At 34.8% G+C, this 22,769-nt stretch overlaps 1 protein-coding gene across 1 annotated transcript in view; it reads right to left on the bottom strand.

Moving 5' to 3' along the window:
• Nucleotides 1–15,438: 15,438 nt before the first annotated feature.
• Nucleotides 15,439–22,769, bottom strand: part of LOC129229933 (transient receptor potential cation channel trpm-like) — a 766,163-nt gene continuing 758,832 nt past the window's right edge. Inside the window, exons 27-28 of the mRNA XM_054864315.1 lie at nucleotides 18,851–19,374; nucleotides 15,439–17,279 (exon numbers count right to left, since the gene is read on the bottom strand). Of these exons, the coding sequence (XP_054720290.1) occupies nucleotides 16,847–17,279; nucleotides 18,851–19,374 (957 nt within the window). The 3' untranslated portion in view covers nucleotides 15,439–16,846. The remainder of the gene's footprint in view (nucleotides 17,280–18,850; nucleotides 19,375–22,769) is intronic.

The raw sequence follows: 22,769 nt of genomic DNA, 5'->3' as shown, positions 1-22,769 counted from the left end.
GGAATTCAAGTTTAAGCTCCAAAAATAAATAATGAAAGATGAGAGAGGTTGTCGAACTGACGTTCTTGAAAAGCTTCAGAAATTAAAAAAAGGAAAAAAACTAAAGTACACTTAAAACTGTGGGTTTGCAAATGGCACCTTTTGGGGTTAAACGGTGTAGCGGCAAAAACACTCCTTTAAGGGGGCCATTTTTGACCATGAGGTGCGATAGGGGTGCTATAGGAAGCCAAAATGGCACCCTTAAGGGGGCGTCCGTCGATGGTGTTGCAACGTTTCATTCTGAAAGCTGCCAAATGCAACCACGCATTTGGCCGCTGCTGTGCATGAACAAAATTTTCTGGTATTTTAGCGAACCCGTTATTTCCGAACACTCGGGTACCGCGAGCAAATATCATAGTCCCTTCACGCAAGTTGTAAACTAGTTCGATACAATACGACATTGCTTTGTAGCATAAGAATGCTCCAAGGCGTGGTTTTAGGTCCGTGCGCAAACAGAATTTTCGATAATGTAATTGAGAGATAATGGTATGGTCACATTACAGTCCTTATATGCATAGAAAATTGTATAGCCTCGGTAAGATGGGGTCAGACTTTCTTAGTCTTTATTTCTTCTTGGGAGAATTCACTATAGGAAACTAACTTTCTTTTTTTACTAACTGAACTTTAACTATACACACGTTATCCCGCGTTCAGAATTTCTCTCTTTTTCTGCTTGAAGCGCAGGTTACTGAATAGTTTAGAATCGAATAATTCCAGAGATGTGCGCAGTGAAAAAAAATATATATATATAACACTGCTCTTTAATTAATGCACTGAAGCAGGCAATGTGTTTCTTGATGTGATATTTTTTTCATCTTTTCCTTTTGAAGGAATGTTATTTACGAATCGAAAACGGCACTTAAATTTCTTTCGCTAATCGAAGCAAAAGGCAGTACAGCCCCGAAGGTGCTGTACTGTAGTACTTCGGAAGAACAGAGTTGTACACCAACCGGATTGTACAAGTCACCGTAAGCGGCGAGGCCAAGGTCGGCGCCGCAGGCAGCAAACCTAACCGCCTTGGCGGCTAGTATAAAAATAAATTCTACAAAGTTTAGTAACCTACTTTTGAAATTTATAGCTTACTCCAAGCTATTTACCGTAAAAGATGATCAAATTCTATTTTTGTTTTCTCAATTTGTTGCTGGTCCCTTAGTTAATAGTAGATTAAATTTTTATTGGAAAATTACAGCCGGTGTATACCGTTTCCGTAAAAGTGTAAATTTTTGAAAGTGTCCCAATACTTTTGGTTATATTTATACTAATAAAAGAAAAGCTGAATAGTTTGTTTGTTTGTTTGAACGCACTTATCTCAGAAACTACTGGTTTGAATTGAAAAATTCTTTGTGTGTTGAATAGTCCATTTATTGAGGAAAGCTATTTTTTTTAAATTAGATTGACCAAAGTAATTGCAAATTAAATGTTTAATTAATTGTTTATTTGTATGAATTCCTAATAGATGGCGGGGTAAGTTTAGTTCTATGAATTCCTGATAGATGGCGGGATAAGTTAATTAATCGAGGGAGCGCTGGCCGACAGTCTCGTTAGCTGCGAGGAACCATGCCGCGCGGCTAGCGAACTGATTTTTGAATGCTTTTTTTTCTTTCGATATTCAAGTACGTAATTTGATTTTGCAGGATTTTTCTATTGGTTTTTGCTTTCCTTATTTCTTCAACGTTTATTTTTCTTCTTATCGTTGAAGATAGTTACTTATCTTAGTAAAAAATTATTTCATGAAACATTTTAAATTGCAAAAAAAAAAAAAAAAAGCTTCACTCGCTAATGGGCAGGGTTGCGGTAGCGTTGTTGCTTGCCGCGTTAAGCGATGAACTATACAGTGGAAGGATCATTTTGAGTTTTAAAAGCTACTGACAACCTGTTTATGTGTTTGGCGAATAGTTTTTAATTTCAAAGACTTTGATAGGTTTTCGAAAAGGTATGTACGCATTTTAGTTGAAGAAAAATGATCATTTTACATCAGAAGGGGGAGGTGGGAGGGATTTTTTTTATTCAACTGACTTCGACTTCTTTTAAATTCTTAGCCCGAGCATCGCCGTGCGGGTACTGCTAGTAGTGTATATGCACGTGCGATAGGGTCGAAAAGAATACACAACATTCATTCGGGGATGAGTAAAATGGAAAATTAGGATAAAATTTGAGGGAATTTTTTTTCCAGAATACAATACTTCCTTTACTACGTAAAAGCAAAAATGAATCGTTTTTGAGACTACGAAAGAAGAGCCTTATTTCTAAAGAAACACTTTTATTTACACTTCAACAAGGCTTATTTTTTACATCTCAAAACGGATATTTAAAAATATACAGCATAGAATCAAGAAACATACATTTTAGAGATATTTGTAGAAAGTTGAGTTTTAAAAGACAACTTTATCTACTTTGCATGATTAAATTTTTCGACAACATACTGTAAAATATCAAAATATCAACATGATTGTAGTTCACATTGGAATTTGACTTTAGTTTTTTTTAGCGATTAATAGTATATTTCAGTAACGGTTTCATAGTTATACATTCAACTTTACTAGTAATACTTGCGTTTAAATATGTAGTATACAAATATATGTCAACGTTTTATTTTATTGAACCTTATTTAAAACTTTAGTATTTATACTGCAAATTCGCTCAACTAATGATTAATGTTTTATCGTCAATGTACAAATTCGGTTAAAATAATGATGACACAAAGAAAAAGAACATATTTTTTCTGTTTAGGTAGCAAAAACCAAACAGAATAATCTTAGTTATTACGTTGACAAAGTGACAAATCCAAACCTGTCGGCATCATATTTGCAATTAAAATTGCATGCACCATACTTTGAGATACTTTTTTAAATTCCTTCTTCTGTGCAATAATTTGTTATATGGTCTTGGCGAGACATTGCCAAGCCGGTCATTAGCAGGGCCGTTCCAAGGGGGAGGGGGGGGAGGAGCGAGCGGGACAGTCGCTCCGGTCGCCACAAAATGACGGGGCGCCCCAACACAACGACATTCACACGAAATGACTCTTCACACTCATAACTCATCGTGTAAAATGCCCTGATTGTATAGAATTAGGAGCGCCTTGCGGCGCCCCCTCATTTCGTGCATCATACACACATTAAGTAGAGAATCATTGCATTGATTCTCTATTTTTTTCCTAGGGCACGAAAATATTCCTCTCTCTAAGTCTCCAAAACATTCATTTCCTTTGTATCATTGAAGCAGATACAATTTCTAAGAATATAACTGTTTAGAATCAAACAAAAGGCACGTCTCCTTTGGCTAGTTCTCACCAAAGCTTGAATTCTGTTCCTGCGTGTAGTGACGTAACCACAAAGAAGTTTTAAGGGGGCACATTTTAAAAAAAATTGATTGAAAAGGAAAAAAGGTCAAAAGCTGTCCTCTCAAAATTTTGAAAGTTTTAGTTTTAAAAGCGCAATTTTAGCCTTAAAAACGCGATTATAGGCTATGTTTATTGACATTAGGGCAAGGGAGGGAGCTCAGAGACTGTTTCCGATCGATTATTTTTTTTAAATAGATTTATTCCTTCTCCCCCTGCGAATTTTCGAAATTGAAGTTTCAAAAACGCAACTTTAGACAAACTTTGAAGATTTTGTGGATAGGAGGATCTGGAGCATTTCCCAGGAAAATTGTTCAAAAAATTTAAGCAATGTTTTACATTCAAGGCTCATCCACTTAAATTTTTTGTAAGTGTCGTGTCGTTTAAAAAACCCATTGCTTGTAATATTAAAGAAAGGCGGCATGGGGACACTTGCACGAATATTTTCTTAAACGAGAGTCTTAAAACGTAATTTGTAAGGCCATATTTTATAATATTAGGGCCAGTGATTTTTAGAAATTAGAGCTCTAAAAACGCAATTCTGAGCGATTTTCGATGTTGAGTATTTGTGAGCTTCTCCCTAAAACTTACAAATATTTGATGCAAAAGAAGTACATCTTTGTTTATAACATACATGAAAGCTGGTATTAAGTTGGTACAAGTAAAACGAAAAAACTCTTGAAAAAAATCATTCGATGAGTCCAAATCGAAATTTAATTTTGGTATAATTTACTTCGATAAATATATTTTCTATTTATAATCAGCAAATTATTTATTTGTGTTCTTAGTTTGATCAATATGAATAACCAATTCAGTTTTAACTGTTTGTTTTTTATCTAGTGGGATAATATTTTACTAGATAAATATTTGGACTTCTAACATTTCCATTTTTCGAACAGTTTTTGGGGCATTAATGTTTTACAAATATGAGAAACAGATTCATTGCTTGTGTTTTAATTTGTATTATGCATAGCCCTTTGATTGTTCTGTTCATCAATATGTAAAAAAAATTAAGTGTGTGCCAGCATTGAAATGTTTTAACTAACTTGATTTTCCGGTGTGTATAGGGGGGTGGGGGGCGTCAGGAAGCTTTCGCCCCGGGCGCCGTATGCTCTTCGAACGGCCCTGGCCATTATTATTTGCTCCAAATGTCGCCAAGTTTGGCGAAATTTGGGGACTTTTCAACTATAATAAATGTTTTTATTTTACTAGAATATTCCGTACGTTCATACATGGCTAATAGCCAAAAACCGTGTAAACAAACTGAGAAGCGATGTTTAATGAAAATACCCCCCTCCTCAAGCGCAGCAACGATTCAGTTTCTTGTATTGAAGAAGCAATTTCTTTGCAACTCCGAAATGCTTGCATGCAATTTGTATTGCAAATCTATGGTAAATAAACACATTTGTTTATGCATACAGCCGTAGCAAAAGTAACCCATTGAATTTAATGGTAAATTTTTAAATCATTATTTAAGGCTTAAAAAATATTTAATCGTACTTGTCTACTCCAAGTAAAGCTCATAATCACGATTTTTTTTTTTTAAATTCATTATGAAAGCAAAATGCGAGAGTAATTATTTCATAATCATCAAATGAATTTTTTTGGCAAACCACTCTTTTTAAGCGACATTAATGCGCTTTTTGTGTTAAAGACTTCCTAGCCAGATCCTCTGAAAAATAACTAGTCTCTTCTCAGTACAGGTAAAATTGATTCAATGTATAATCAAGGATGCTTGTGTGTGTGTGATTAAAATTTTATAAGAATTTCTAACCCGATCCTGGGAGAAAAACAAAGATACTGTTTGACCACGGATTGTATATAATTTGGCAATCTGCCAAGTAAAGACGATTCCATCAGAATTAGTCTAGCAGGGGAGAAGTGAAAATAACGATGGGATTTTGATGCACGCGTTTTATAATGTCACTAGTGCCTTATTCATTCATTGCATTCTCAAAAATAAAATAAGGGGGAACAAAAATAGTTACCATGGAAACAACAAAAAGTAAATAAAATATTTTCATTTCGTTGAGGAACGTAAAAGCAAAATGGTAAGATCAAAAATTTGTTGCAAATAAATCAATTAATTTTTGCCGCAAGAATATAGATCGAATATACTTCAGATTAAAAAAATGCTGCTGTGAGCAAATTTTCATTTTTACAAAACTAAGGCTAAATAATGGATAAGCAAAGTGCACATCTGAAACAAACCAACTAACATCCCTATAAACTGATAGATACGTCCATTTCCGCCTATAAACCGGAAATTTGCCTTTCCATGTAATCGATGGTCAGACAGTACTGACTATCATAAGAATTCCACAACAAATCTCTAAAGAAGCTAATTGCCAAGCAGAACATGTTTAATGAACAATTAACCTTCTTTATGTATGTGGATTCGACCCTAATAATTCAATGGTTTTTTTCAGCAAGAAACAAAGGTACAATTAAAATTTTTCAGCACAACAATAAGTTTTATATGCTCGTTCATGATTGTGAATCTAATTGTATTATACGCAGGGGTTCCCACCTGGGGGGAGGGGGGGGGGTCATGGCGCTGGAGGGCGCCATTAAAATTTTTAGGGGACTTGTTTTAAGAGGCTTTTTTTTCCCTTTTTTTGGAGGGAGGGGACTCCGTTATACGGGCATTAAATTCACGATCATGACTCATTACAAGCAATCAAGGAGCAGAGGCCAAAATTGTGTCAAAGTAACAATGAACTTTCTATATAGACCCTTGGATAAGATTCTAAGGTCATTCTGAATATCTTGCTCAAACAACCTGAAGAAAAATGAAATTAAATTGTATGAAATTAAAAATAAATTTTGTATGAATATGTCCGTACCTATTATTCAATCACAAAATGGATAGCTCAATAAGCTTCCGATCGCGAATAAATTTAAAATTTCTGAGGAAGCTATCGGTATTGATGTAGCAAGCAGTTTACCACTCTATTTATTTAATGACTGATTAGATAGTGGCATTTAAATCACTTTGCTTCAATGTACAGTTAAAGTAGCGTCATCTGTTGAAGAACAAGAGAACTAGAGCGGTAGGTGGCGTGATGCACTAATAGCGAAATTGTAATCAACGTTAGGAGGCTGTGAACAAGTTTCAATCGAAAAACAAGATGGTCAATCAACGAAAATTAGTTAATTAAGGGCTAAATTTAAATGGGAGTTCGCGAGAGCTCAGCTACAGCATTTTTCTTTTCTGTACTTTTTTTTTCAGTTTTATTTGAATTTTTACATATTAGGCGGAATTAGATTATTTAAGAATGAGCATAAATGTTCACTCCACATAAGTTCATGTGAGAATTGTTCAGAGTGTCCTGAAATAAACTGACTGATATCAAAAATTTATAACAGTGAAACTGCTAATGATAAAAATAAACTCTTGCAGTAAATTCCTATGTTGAGCCGCAACATTCTTCCCCCGAGTTTCAAATTTTAGTTCAAAATTTTTTCAATGGATGGCACTTCAGATAGTAAACCCGTAAGTTAAACAAGAATTGAAATTCACCGATTTTTACTCCGATTGCAAAATGTAATTGCATCCGATAGTAGACATTTTGCAAATTTTCTTACATGTTATTTTGTTGATTAAAAACATTTCTTGAAAATTATGATGTAATCTTCTATCTTTCTTTGATTTACGTGCTTACTATATCTGCAGCGCAATCTGTTGGAAAACTTTTTAACTAAAATTTGCTGCTCTGGTTGGAATAAATTTACAGCCCGACACATGAATTTTCTGTAGGGGGGAGGGGATAATAATGTTTTTTCCCTGTTATAAATTTTTGAAATTAGTCAGTCAATTTCAGGAGACCCTGTATGCATTCAATGCGAATAATGTGGTATAATAAAAAAAATTACTCCCACTTATATATAAATACATTAATTTTTTGAAACTGGGGGTAGGGCGGTAAGAGTTGCGCCCTTTCTGAAACTACAAAATCACGGACCCGCCCGTACGTCTCTTGTTAAAATAAGCCCTGTATTTAAATATGGAAAAGATACTATGAAATTTCTGATGCGGGCAAAGAATTTTGAAAATAATCGCTAAACTAGTCAGTTGCTTGATCTAGGTAATTGCTATCATTGTATTTCTGAAAAAATTTATCCACAATTCAAAAGAGGTTGTGTAAAATGAATAAGTTATTTCTATAGCATTTCTTATGGAAAAAAAAACTCCTCAGTTCAGAAAATATTGATTGCAAAACTACGTGAAGCAAAGGTGCTAATCCAGAAGATGATTTACTAAAGTTTAACATTAAGTTCACCACACGTGTGCGTTTAAACTAAACTTTCTTACTTCTACCTTCTAGTAAGAAGCAATGACGTAGTTTAGCACAAATATTCGATGATAGTTCTAAACCTAATAACATGCCCTTGTGGCAACATCTATGATGAAAGAAGTTCGATGAATACATTTTTATATTTTACGGGGTGTAGCATTTTCACTGTGTGTTTGCGAAATTAAAAAATAACGAGAAAAACACTGAGCTATATCGACTAGAGCACTATCTGAGAGCAGTTTAATACCGAGTAACAAGTTAAAAAATATTACTTTCATCTAGAACCCGTTTTTACCCTCATTTTTGTTTCATTTTAAATGCAAAACTATCATCCACAGGGGGCGCTAAGAATTTAAATTTTTAGGAGGGGTGAAACTCTCAATTTACCGAATAAAATTTCGAATTGACTGAATTATAAAATGCGAGCATGGAGACATAGAAGAGTTTTTCAGTAAGAGGAGATGATATAAGTGTGGTAAGCAATTTACGGCTCTGAATGCATAGTTACTCAACAGATGGCGGCACCTACGCTGTATAGTAGAAAGAAATTGATTTTAGTCGCGTCATCTTTTGAGTAACTAGATACCAACAGTTGTAGATCGCCTGCTACACTAATCAGAAAGGACAATAGTCGTTATTTCGGAAACTTCAACATTGTGCTACTGTCTCAAAATTTGTCGAATTTTCTGGCGAAAATTTCAGATTAAAGAAATTTTTTGGAGGTCAGTGTAACCTCCAGTGATCCTCCATTGAGGCGTCTCTTTTCATCTGTGTATGCTTAAGATCATCCGAAACATGAAATGCCCTCATTTCAAATTTTGTATCAAATTAATACACAGTTCAAACAATAGTTAAAACAAAACAACAAATATGTGATATTTTGAATCTTGTAAAATGTATTAATAGAAAAGCTGCAACGCGTTGTCCCCCTCCCCTCCCCCGCCCCAACCAGTGTTCAAGCTTTCGAGCAAGAGATGTAATACGTGCCGAAGTTCGAAAAGCTGAGCCAAGTAGGCACGGAACAATTAAACCAGATGGGGTACTGGACCAAACATTTCACTTTTTTTTGGGGGGGGGGGGGGGAGACTAGGGCTGCTATTTTGCAAAATTTGACGAGTAATTTTTTTTGTTCCAGCTAACTGCATTAATGGATTGGAGTTTATCTTGTTTTTGATTTTTTTCGGATTACTTAGTAAATCTCAGAAACCCACCCTATAATAAATATAAATAAATAAAATTGTTTTCAAAATTTATTCATTAGAAACTTATATGCAATGTGTGGAAAGGACTAAAAGTATTTGGGGATTTTTTTGTGTACAAAACAAGCTGATGTGATTGGTAGAGTTACATATAAATATGATTTGATAAATTATTTATTACAAAACTGGTATGATTTAAAATAAAAAGAGCATACATTATTTCATAAACGAGATTGCTTTTAGAACTAAGCATTTTTCATATCATGGCGACTTTTAATTTTTGTGTTTGTGACTCCCCCCCCCCCCCCCCTTGCCATCCTCTCCAAAAACTTATTGAAAGACTGGACTTTAACAACATTTTAAAGTTATCTTTCTCTTATTGCAGTTAATTAAAACGTTAAGTAGTATTCTTACATGCTGATTAAGTTCTAGCGGTTCGTTCTACAAGTAAAGTAGATAACGATTAAAAACAATAAATGTAAAGCATGATTTCAGCTTTATGCCATACAACTATTTTAAGATCTCATAAATTTTTCTTAATGCTAAGCATTTACGAAACTACCGTTAGAGTGTAGAATCAGGCATGTTGGTGGTATAATGAACTTATCGCTATTAGAAATTAAGGATTTCTTGGTCGGCGACATTCTGCGACTTTATTTCAACTATAACATTTGTCGCCAAGTTTAGTTAAAGTTACATTGGACTACTTATCATGTAACATCATACATTATTTTTGTCCTTTTTAAGTTACTTTTAAATGAAAAAAGCCGTTGAACAAGATTAAAAGCTCCATAAAATGATTCTTTAAATAACTCTTTCAAGTCATCAAAACGTGAAATAATCCACCAAAAGAATAAAATATGCCACGAAGAAAGGTTAAAACTTCTATTAAAGTGTAAAATAATCCGCCAACTAAATTAAACAGCATTAAAAGTTCTATTAATGCTGATGTATTTAAGTAAAAGTTTAACAAATAAATATTTCATTAATTGAGAAAAATAATAAAATTTCGTAGAATGTAAAATAAGGAACAAACATGGTGAAGGTGCAAACGATATTTTCCTACTTTCGCCGAAGTAGAAAGTAAACACATCGCCAAGCATCAATGTACCCTGTTCTACATTTTTAACCAAACTGTTCAGAGTGTCATGAAATAGACTGACGATCTTCGAAAATTCGTAACAGCAAAACGGTTCAAGTTGATAAAGCAACTCTTGTACAAAACTAACGTGACAGCTCATAAATATTTCCGCCCAGAGTTCCTGATTTTAGTTCAAAATATTTTCAGTAGATGGTACTACAGATAGTAAGCACGTAAGTCAAAGAAAATAACGGAAAATGGCATCCCAAATTTTCGAAATTTTTAATGAATAAGTTACACTCTACAAACTTTTCAAACTGTCTACTCAATCGCATGAAATCGGAAGCCGAAACTGCGGACAGTTGATAATGGAATGGTTGTACACTGTACAGTACATTCAACACTGATTATGTCATAAAGTTTCTCAAGTGTTCTGGTATTTTTCCGATACACTGTAGCCTCGGAAAACATTCGATTTAAAACTAGAAATTATAAGAGAAAGAATTTATGACATGCCACATGAAGCATGAGATTGTTCCAATATTTACGAATTGATTCATAGGGACCTCCTATTATAAACTTTCGAAAACCGTTGAGTCAGCTGACAAGTATAAACTGCAGGCAATGGTGGACACGTTGAAAATGATGTTATACAATTTCATTCATTCAAAATGTCGAAAAAAATGTGATGTGATTTTCAATTGAATTTCTCTTTTCTTTAATAGGCTTACTGTCTGCAGAAAGTTTTTTGAACTAAAATCGGAAACTCTGGGTGGAAAAAAATATGAGCTGCCACATACATTTTGTAAAAAAATTGCTTTTTTTAACCTTAAGCATTTTTTGTTACAAATTTTTGAAAACCGTCAGCCTATTTCAGGACACCATGTAATTGCCCGCAGAAGAATAACATTCCACCATCCTGCTTTGTGGATACTAGCCTCATCGGAACTCGTCTGTCTTATCTACAGCAAAGATGAATTCAACACTGTTCCACTCAGGCTTCTTATCTGCTCAAAAATGAAGAGTTATATCTTACTTACAACTGCTCCAAAAGAAAAAATGTACCAAAGGATATTTCTTACCAAGAAACCATCTGATGGTGTAAAAACGAAAACAATTTGAAGAAGAAAGACTCGAAAGACCGCAGTAAAACACTTGTAGGTCGTATAAATTATTTGCCTTCGCTGCCCCGTTATCGAAATATGAGGTCTTGCAGAAGAAAAGTCGGTTCATTTAGCGATTTTCAGTGAAAATTGGTTGCACCTTTACCATACTTTGCACTTGGATGTTTACCACATGCGGCCGCTGAAGTTTCGTGGTACCTTCAACTTCTCGTCAAGTTTTTAAAAGTGGTAACTTTTCTTAAATTTCGGCTGACTTCTATGCTTTATACACATATCGGGGAGAGGGGGGGGGGGACGATGGCACGTAATGGTACGCGTCAAAAACGGGTTTTACTTTGCTCTTTCGACTGCTATTTATTTTTTTTTATTTACATACTATTCGTGTGGTTTCCTGGTTAGTTTGACAGGCACTAAGCAAATAAGCAGTAAAACATTTAGCTTTGTGATGAAGCAAGAACTTTGAGAATAAAAAGTCAACGGTATTAAATCACAAATTTGGAAACATATTGCACAAACATACCTTGAGATTAAATGATATCCCTTCCTTAAAGCTTAAGCAGTTTTCCAATAATCCACGACTTACATTATACAATCTCGGTAGCAGAAACAACGTGGTTCGGCGACGTACGTTACAGACGCTTCAAAAAGTCTGCAGAATACTTTTTTGTTGGAGCCAAAAGAGCTTAATATTTTAAGTAAAAAAATTCTTAAATTTCAACGAACGAAGATTTGAAGCATATTTTCTGGGATCCGCAGGTGAATGACACAAATCCACAATCCTTGTGGTTTTTAAGTTTGTTGTTTATTTTTATGCGATCCTTATTTCTGATTTTGATTTTACGACACCTCTTACGTTGGTTTATCTTGCAGACGATTTTTGTAAATCTTTTATGCATCGCTGACTTCTGAAAAAATTCTGCAGCTGGTCTTTCAATGAATTCCGTTTCACATTAGAATCTATGGTTGATTTTTTGGCCACCTCTGATGTGTCAATATCAAATGACTTTTTGAAGTTCTTTAAAATCTGGTCTAAAATAAAAAAAATTCAAACCAGTAGGTATTGAAACTCCCTCAGACTCATCCCTTATATAATCGTGATATAAAGGGAAAGTTCCCTTACTGTCAAAGCTGATAGAATTGTTCAGTCCACCATACGGAGGTTTGCAAGTGCACACATCAAGTGCTTGATGTGTGTGTGCACTTATGTGTGCAAGATCCTTTATAACTGAAATAAGATAAAGTGAATAAAAGTACAACAATAAGCTATAAAGGGGGTTAAAACTCAGCAAACAGCTGTTTTGAGGATATCAAAGCAAGCCTCTTTATCAGAGCATTAAAGATTGGTTCGCGAAAACCCAAGCACAAGTAAAGTGAACAAGAAACACACCAAACAGCGTATAAATACAATTAGTGACCAGAATCTGAAAAAACTATATCGAAACTACTGGAAAGGTGCATGGAAATCTGTACTCAAGGAAATTGGTCATGGACAAAATTTTTAAGGAAAAATTACCAATTATGAAACGGGATCAGGCTTCATATAAACAACCTTTACTCAGCTAGGGACCTTATAAGAGATTTGGGACTTCACATTGACCAGTCGAAGTAGATGCGTCGGCCATGTTTTTACCCCATCCAACACATGTGAACAACTTTCGCTCCTCAAAGTTCCGAATTCAAGTTTGGATGTTTCCTGCCTTTCAATAATGCCTATAAGATAGTGTTTCAAAATTAAACAATAATTACAGTATTCAAAACAAGGTATAAAGAAATGGATGACTTTTTACCTGCTAGCCAATCAGCAGTTTCCAAACTTTCTTATGGTCTCTAGCAAAGTAAAGCTTGTTTGTATGCGATCGGGCTTGAAAAATCATTTGCAACCAAAGCAGAATTCTTTCAACTACAATAGGGTTCCCTTATATACAGATCATAAACGAAAGGGCAACCATGAATAATTTTGGTAGAAGAAAATACAAAAACATGATTTCAAAACCAGCAATATTGGACGACATATGAGCGTTTAAACTTATGTTTTTTGACAATTTTTATGTTCTTCTAACGAAACTTGAGAGCACGTCTAGTCTGACCAATGTAGGCCAACTAACATTGACAAAGAGTACGTACTTTAAATACCCCATCTGTCATTATTTTGAACGGGGTATGGAACATTTAACGCTCATCAAACGATCCAATTCAGCTGGTTTTGTAATCAGGTTTTTGGATTTTCTTCTACTAAAATCATTCATGGTTGTTCTGTTCACGATCGGGATTTTTAGGAATCTTGCTACTTTTGGAAGAATTTTACTTTAGTTGTAAATGACTTTTCGAGCACTCCCCGGTTCCTACGATAAAGAAATTTTCTTTCATTAAAATTTCGTCTATAACTTGAGTCTATGACTATTTCCTTGAGGTCAGAAGCCCTTGCGCCTTTTCTGCTACTCTGATAAAGTAATGTTTCAGGTTTGTGTCTACTACATGTTTATAGACGCTGTCTCGTCTTATGTTTCTTTTCCACTTGAACTGTGCTTGGGGTTTCGTTACCAACCCATTATTCATTAATGAATACTTTTGTTTTGATAGTTCAGAACAGTTATTTGACGAGTTTTTGACTCCATACATAGCTTTTATTTGTAGTTTTATTCACGTTGTCTTATTTTACTTATATCTCAGTACAAAGTTTCGATTGCTTTTACATAAAAGGTCTTTCTGTCAAGCATCAAAGGTAATTTAGTGCAGACCCCTCTGAAACACTGGTGAACTATGTAAGACTTGATAGGCATGAGACAGGCAACTACACCTTTTTTTTAATGAGAAAAGACTTTGAGTTGCAGGCCTTTTGGTGCTACCACAAAGAAGACTGTTCATTTCCACTATTTGCCGAAACTCGATACTTTTCTTGCATTGCTAAATGGATTCCTCCAAATTTCGAAACACGAATATGCAATACGTTTTCCAATTTAATAACGTTGCTTTTTTGTTCTTTTACAAAAGAAAGGGTAATTGTTTATATTTCTACATTTCTATAATTTGAATAGCTTTCTTAAGGCCTCAAAATAGCTGTATGCAACCAGTTTGAGAAGAACATAAAATCATGGTGATCTGTCTTAGAGCAACTCATTGCTTAACTACTAATATATAGCTCTTTATTATTTATATAATTGCACTTTTATGTACTATCTAAAGGGTAATTTTCATGTTAATTTCAAAAACACAGTTCCTTTTGCACCTTTTAATAATGGAGTTCATATAGGTTTACGTTGATTACACATATACATCGGTGCTACAACCATTGATAGAAAAAGGTAAGCAAGTTTTTAGAAAATTCTACGATTTAAGTTGTGCAATAGATGCATTCAGACATTTGTATTAAGCTACTAAAGAAAAAAAAAGCCTTGGTGCAAATGCATCACATTAATTAGTGAACTGTGTGATTAAATACATACTTCAAACAACGGTGAAGGTAAATATGGATTATTTTCCTATGTTCTCATGATACAATTTACATAATCGTGAGCATCCACTTACCGCAGCGAACATCTCCACCACACATGCCAAGTTTTGGAAATACATGCTATGTTTTCTTACTTTTTGGACATCTTCTTTTTAAGCATTAGGGTAATGGCACCAGTAACAGACATGCTTAAGACATCGCTGTCAGATCAAATCAATTTTCTGAACCTTTTAATGCATTTAGACTTTTAAAACAAACTTTTCCCCGTGCAACTACATCTCATTTAACGTTTGGCTGCTTCTGGATCTTCTGAATTAGTCAATTCTATTTTTATTTGCTCAAAAGGTCCTACCCCAAGTAACAGACACTGAAAAATCTGATGATACCCAGTGACATATAGAATGATGAAAGGAAGAGTGTTGAACAAAATTCCCCTTTTCTCTTAAAAACGTGCAAAATTTCTTTATTTTAAGAGCTAATAATTTATTAAATTTAACTAAACCTGAAACACCAGCTGACCTCGTGGTGGGTGTTCATAACCTCCCACCACTGCCTTGTAAATACCAAAACTGGCTCAAAAACTTCACTCTGATCACACTAGATGGTTGCGCCGTATTCATGGGCCACAGAAACATCAGTTTCACCCGCCTAAAATTCTTATTATTAAAAATCAAACTTATGACTGTCTGATACTGGACCCTTGTCTGTTACTGGTACCGTTCCCCTTCTTAATTATAACGTTGCATTGCAACAGTTTGAGTGAAACAGTTAATCAGTTGTACGTAAACTTTGATTCTCACAAATCCACTAAATAAATAAATAAATAAATACATAAACATAACGTAATTCTTTTTTTTTTTAAAAAAAGCAGGAAAAAAATCCATGATATTTATAATCTTATAACATTTTGGAAATTCCCGTCATTATTTAAGTACCTAAAAGTATTAACTGCTATTTATTAAAACTTAACAAAAATAAATAAACCAACAAATTATAAATATAAATAATATAATAAACATGTTATTTGCATGACTTTTCAAATTAACAGTTACCACTTCATCATCAATTGCAATAGCAGACGTTTTCGTAATCCGAACATTGTTACTACACACAATTAGTTATATTACCTTATTCCAATTGTTAGTCATATTCTTAAAATTTATCAACAAATTGTACCGTTCATTTATTATTCATCTAATTGTAAATGCCTATGCACATTTTAGGAACCTAATATTTTTTCAGTGTGATCAGCTTCATTCAATATTTTCAATTGTTTCAAATTTTAAGCTTTCAATTTGACTATCTGATTTAACACCTGCACCGAATAAGCACTTGTAAAAATGCTTCCACAGTTTGTTCAATTGTCCAATCACAGATAAGCAAACATATTTGTTCGAAACTGCTTCATAGCTGTAAGACAACCTTGAGCCTTGCAGTATATTAAATGTTTTACATTATCAAATGTATTATTGGTTGTTGCCAATAACTTTCTTGTTCTGAATTATCTGATGTGAAAGGAAATAATAAAAGTCTAGATCACAGATTCTAAAAGTCATAAGTCACATACTTACCAAAAGTTTTCGTTAGATTTGGAAGAGTAATTCGATTGGTTTTCATTAGGCTTTACGCATTTGTTGCCTAAAACTCTTCGACCAATTATTCCGCCTAAAACTTTTCAGAAAAATATTGGCCATTTACACTCGTCATCTTCTTCGGCAAGAGATCAGTAAAAGATATTTCAATTCAGATAAAATATTGCACCAACCAAGGACTAATTACAAAAAAAAAAATAATAATAATAATTCTACCATAATTTTCATTGGTCGATCCTTACAGATATGAACCAAGAATGTTAGAACTGAATGTTTTGGCAAAATCAATTGGGCTGATTTTGTCAGTGCTTAGCAGCTTTAAGATAAAACAAGCACATTTTATGAATAATTCTGATACACATTTTGAAAACGACTAAATGTTTCATTTACTTTGCTTAATGTTTAGTTTAAGGTAAACTTAAAGTACATGTATGCGCCTGAACATTAGCACATTATAACTACCTGAAAGTAAAACTTGAACCGTTGATGCAATGTAAAATTATCAGAAAAGTATCGACACGTTAGTGCAGGTTGCATTTTCAGATTATCTTCAGTTGCAGAAAAAATTCGTTTCACGCTAGACCGCACAGTGTTAGTTCATTTCGATCACCGAGCGTTTCACTTTGTGAAACAATGCTTTCACGCCAGTTTAGATTTCCTGCCGTCACTCATATCATCCGGTGTAGTTTTGAAAATTAAATGCTGGAATTGAACATTGGAATGATTCAGCAAGTGGTTTCACCTCCTTTCATGTCCGAGTGAATTGTCTTCAACGTCTGGATCGAATTCGCGGACTGTGACTTGGGAATGGGCTCATCGGGTGAAGAATCCGAAGCAGGGTCGATGGTTACATTTGGGGCGGATGGGGAGGGGCTTATTCCTCCGCAGAAGCCCCGCCTCTCGTTGTCTTCCAGCTCCGAGTCGGACTCGCCTTTCACGCTACAGAGTTCCTCTAGGCTGACTGTAAGGTTCTCGCTGTCCCTGTGCAGTCTCCGCTTGATGAGACCCTCCATCATGTGGTAGTCCGCTTCTTCGGCGCCGTGTAGGATTTCGGATTCAACAGACAGTAGGGCGTGGTACTCGGCACTGCTTTGTCGCGAGAAGGAAGGACTGAATGTGTGCGTCAGGGGAGATGTCGCCCTAGGTCTGTTGTACCTGCTGAAGAAAGACACATTTAATGAACTCAGTTTTAATTTAATTAGCTCACCATTACGTATATGCAGTCAACCTGGAATTCCTGAACATTATATATTCAACCGTCTTTTAACTAGCTATTTCCACTGCACTTACAATTCCAACTTCTCTTTTTCCAAAAATATTACACATATTCTCTCTCTCATCCAGTTACACGCAAGAATTTCCGTAAAATAATGTCCTTACTCTCATATCTCAAGCAGAAGACTTTAAATATCCTGCTTAAAAACTTTCCAAATTGCAGTTTACGTTGTATTTACCAGCAATCTCGGTCTTATTTAAATTCTTCACTTTGTTCATTTCAATGTTTTATGATTTTATATTGGTTTCTGTACATATCAAAATTGCTCCAGCAAGTGTCGCTCGTGAACTGTTCTGCTCCCCCAAAATCACCACTTCTGGTTAAACCTTTACCAGGGTTGGTACGGTGGTGATTGGTAGGGTTTAAATAAATAAAATAATGATCTCAAAATATATTAAATTTTATCACAGTTTGCCCACTCTTAATCCACGACCTACTTTGTATGGGTTCTTCCACCATAAATCTCATATGAGGCAGTGAGAAGCAAAGGGATGTAAGTGGACATTCATTGAAATTTTCTTTCTAAATCATGCTGTATGACAGCCCCTGCCAGGGCTTCTAGTACTATCTCTTGTCTTAAGACAGAAGAGAGGTTCAGCTACCATTTGTACAGGTTATCTCCAAATTTTTAATTTTACCACTTACATCTCTTTACTTCTCACTGCCTCATATGACAGGGGTCGGGTCAGCGAGTAATATTAGGTAGTAGGCAGATACTTTTCACCGAGATCCAGATGAAAAAAAATCATACTTCTTAATAATTTTTACTTTTATTTCTCACTTCAAACTGATATGAAACGGACGTTATATTAGAGTGGAGTAAAAAAAAGGAAAGCAAGAAATATCTGATGCCTATATGTGGGAACGTTGCTTCTTATCAAGTCTGTTTCTCGTAAAAAAAAAACCTTAGCTAAATCAAATAATATCTTCAGCTGCCCAAATGATTATCAATTTTAAGTATTTAGCCTGATTTTTTCACCAAACTGACAAAAACTGAATGATAAAATGTAATATACCTCGTACGAAATTACGAATGGTAGAAATTAAACTCTAGAGAAGAAAATACTGCATAGTTAATTGAATGACCTTCGAATTTGTGGATGGCCTTCTAATGTGCATTAAGTGTGCTCATGTTCTTGTTCTAGTGGTTGCTTTCGCTTTTAAAGCATTCTGTTTAGTTTGAATTATTTCAAACTATTGAATTTCTACTTCAAACGTCAAGGAAGATGCTGATCTTACATGTGAACAACTTGAAAAGGATAGGGAAAAAAAAATGGAAGTGAAGATCAACATCGTAAATGAGAATTAAACTTCCAAATGTAGCACAGGATAGTGTGTCCGATAGCTTGGCTACAATTCTCATAAACGCTGCTATAAAAGGCATTAGAATATTTCACAAAGAACGACTGTACTCGGTCTGTTTTCATGCAAAGATGTAAAACTTCCCACGTACCTTGAAAGTGAAAAACTCTCAATATCGTCTGTGATGCTTGTATATTCACCCCTCGTGAGTCCAAGATGCGGTCGCAGAGCACTTGCTGGCGGGTACAGACTGCATTCGCTGGTGGTAACGGTGGCCTTTCTCCTCATAGCTCCACCCCCAACTGCAACTGATGCGCTTCTTTCCACAGCCTGCTTTGTTGGTAAGAAGGAACCAATGCTTCCAAGTCCGCTGCCCATTGAAGAATACGCGTCTTCCACCTGCGAGACACTACTGCCACGCGTCAGCGTCGAGGGCGTATCGGACATTTCTGAATCCACCGATGGTACGGTGAATGTATCGTGCGTAGGTACGGTCGTCTGCCGCATCAACCCCAAACGGTCGATAGCCGTGCGACTCAATCGTCGTTGATGCCGCCCACCAATGAGATATCCGGACTTGTCCATTGAGTCTGAAGAGTACTGAGGTGTCAGAGAGTTCTGCGAAGACACGGAATCTCGAGGTTCGTTGAACTGTACTTTGGTAGTTGAGTTTGCCTAGAAATACAGTAAAAATTATACAGGATGATTCGAAATCGTTTTTACAACTTGTTATAGTACCCATCCAGATGACTAAAAAATAATTACATTATAACATAGGGTCAGTTTTCATTCTGAGAGGTGCTGACAAAAAAGCAAAAATTGATTCAGCGAGGTGAAGCAGTACAAATAATCGCTTATGACGTCATTTTGTACTTGCTTACGTAACATATCTCAATAGACTATCGATTATTTACCGAGTAAAGCTTTCTACTGAAAGAAAAACAATTCACACGACACCAGGTATTTTCGAGAGGGTGTGCCAATCGTTCCTTTGTTGGTGTCGCCTGAACACGATTGGTCGGCATTTTGAGCACTTGCTGTGAGTATTCCAAAAACAATAAATCTGACTGTGAAACGTTTGGTATCGCTTATTTTTTTCAACACTGTTGTAAGTACTCTGGTTGGAATTCTAATATTCCTCTTCTCTTCCACTCTGAGTGGAATACGACCCAATGTTCCTGTGTAGTTATTGTTCATCTCGACAGTTACCATCACCCTCTTAAATTGTAAAACCATTTTAAAATCTCCCCGTGGAATTTTTCCTCCAAAAAGAATTTCTTAAAATTTTTTGCTAAAAAAACCAAGAACGGTGTGACTGAATTAAAAGAAGAAGAATCAAGCGGTGGATTTTTATCCTGCTTTCATACTCAAGTAAAAAGACACGCTACCTCCTTCATAAATGGGGGAAAATGGGAGAGGAGAAATAAATTATTTCCTTCCTGAATAAGTCACTTGGTGCATCAGTTGGCATAGCAATGTTTAGCTTATCCGGTGCAATTTACTGTAAAATTTTCTATGCACAATACTCTTTTTTAGTTTTATTTATCTTTTCTTTTTTCTTTTTTTTTTTTTTAATTTTTAAGATGGAGAACATTAAGATATAGGACAAAAGTAGTTTCAACGTTTTTGGTGAGCAATTTTAGAGAAAGGTTACGAAACTAAGCAATCATTAAAACTGAGGTTAGGTACATTATTAAGTAATGAGGAAAGGACGGTGGTCAGATAAAGGGAAAATTTATCACAATAGACAGGGCCGACAACAGATCATGTCAGCCTAATCATAAACTAAGGGCCCGGCTCGGAGTTCAAGTAGTATTAATTTGATAAATTTTAAAGGGAAAGAGGACCCGGAAACCACAGTGACAAGGACTCGTCTTAGCTCTCGGCAGTTCTCGTAATAGAACAAGTAGAAACATTCATGCTGCAAATAATTCAACGTGAAATATTGCAATCTATAACTGCAAAGTAAATAAATTTAAAAAGTCTATTAGGGGTCTAAAGACCTTTAACTTTCAAAATTTTCGACTCTCTGGAAAAAATATAGGGGAGAGTGGTCCAAAGCGGGTAGGCCTTCGTATGCCCCCCCCCCCCCCCCCCATCGTGTGTAAGCGTCAATACATACTTATGTCGTGTTTACATGAACACCCCCGAATTTTAATCAGTCCCAGCGAAGCAGCAGTGAAGCGGCATGGCGCAACCAGGCTTAAAATCAAAAAAATTATGCTACATTTCTTTTTACAAAAAAATGAAGTTTTGTAACTTGTGATTAGTCGAAGACCAGCTTATTTTTTTGATTGTCAATAATATTACGTTCTTCTGACACCATCCACCTACAAACTACGGTAGTCATTTCGTTTGTTTCTTTTCTAATTAAGGTTATAATTATTGAAATAAAAAACGTGGGCAAAGCGGGTATAGGATTTTATCATATAGTTATTTATCATTTCATGACTAGTGTGCTGACTTAGATTTTCTATTTCAATACGATAAGTCAACTTTAAAAAGTTAATTTTCAGGGTGGAAATTAATTAGTTTATCAATTTCATCAGTTATTTCTTTTTTTTTTATAAACAAGTGTCCTGACTTTAAATTGGATAAGAACAACTGTTTTACATTTTTTATGTAATGGCACGCAGCTAGTCAACTACTTTAATCATTTATAACTTCATATTTGATTGGCAAATGTACCAAACCACAATTAGCTAAGCTTACCCGCTGTGGGCTTCATAGTAGGGCAAAGCCGGTTTTTCGAGTGTTTGTAATTATTGTAATAATTAAATATTGGGTTTTTGAAATAATACAAAAATCACTTTTTATTTTGAAGTTCAAGAACCCTGCTAGGGAATAAAACCGAAATTGTTGCGATAAAAATCCCAAAACTAGTTTTCGAGCGTTCTTCGAAAATTTGCCCGCTTTGGATTACCCCCCCCCCCCTTTCTTATGTTATGCATGTTTTAATTCTGAACAATTATCCTATATTTATATTAACAGCAGCTGTTTTAAGCCTCTGTTTCACAGGTGAAGGTTTCTTGTTTTGCGTGCGTGATATCTTAGAAAGTATCTTACATATTTCCATAAAACTTTTCATGCATTTTTTTCTGGTTTATTTTTATGATCTGAACCTAAGTTTTAACTAAAAATGAAAGTTTATGTTAAGAAAAAAAATATTTTCGGCCAAAATTTTTCAAAGTTTTGATATTAACTTATAAAATTTCAAAAAGTAAATAAATAATTTAAAAAAAAATAAATAAATTTAGATTCCGATTATAAAAATAAACCACACATACATACATTAAAAGTTTTACGGAAATATATAGGAAACTTTCTGAGATATCGCGCACGCAAAACGAAAAACCCGAGAAATCGGGTATCTAAGAAAAAGAGACTTAAACAGCTACTGTTATCATAAATCTCTATGGCGAAAGTTTGCGCATTTTTACAATAACTTAAAAAGTGTTTTGCTTATGGTAATAAATAAGGTATCAAATTGTTCAGAATTATATTATGCATAACATATATTTTTTCCATAAAGTCGAAAATTTTGAACGTAAAAGGTCCTTAGACCCCTTAAGGAGTTTCTTTCACTTCTTCATATACTATTCAAATGTTTTGAGATTGTTCCACATCATACTTACCAATACGAATGCAAAGAAGTTAAGTTATGCGAAAGATAAAGCTCAAAGTCAAAATTTATAAGAGCTCTTTGCTTCTCATTGTCGCATTGTAATCCAACATTTCCGAACAGTTACAGTAAGCTGAAGATTTCTTTTTTGTCTTATTTTCGTATCTTAATGAAGCTTTTCAAACCGTATAACACCCGCCAGTTTATGTACACAATTAATATTTGGTATTTTGCTGCTTTTTTTAATTTTTTTTTAATTCTAAACATTTAACGGGTTAAAGCATTTAATGAATTGAAGCATGGTTCAACGATAGTTATGCATTAGACAAATCATTTAACAATTCAGTAGTCTAGTATAAAAACCAGCTCAATCCATGAATCTTCACCCCCCCCCCTCTCGGAATTCGATATTTCTTGGTAGATCTACCACGGTACAAAGCGATTTGGA

This window comes from Uloborus diversus, chromosome 9 (assembly GCF_026930045.1).
Source record: "Uloborus diversus isolate 005 chromosome 9, Udiv.v.3.1, whole genome shotgun sequence".
Lineage (NCBI taxonomy): Eukaryota > Metazoa > Arthropoda > Arachnida > Araneae > Uloboridae > Uloborus > Uloborus diversus.
The sequence above is the reverse complement of the archived record's forward strand: the minus strand, read 5'-3'. Positions and strand labels throughout refer to the sequence as shown.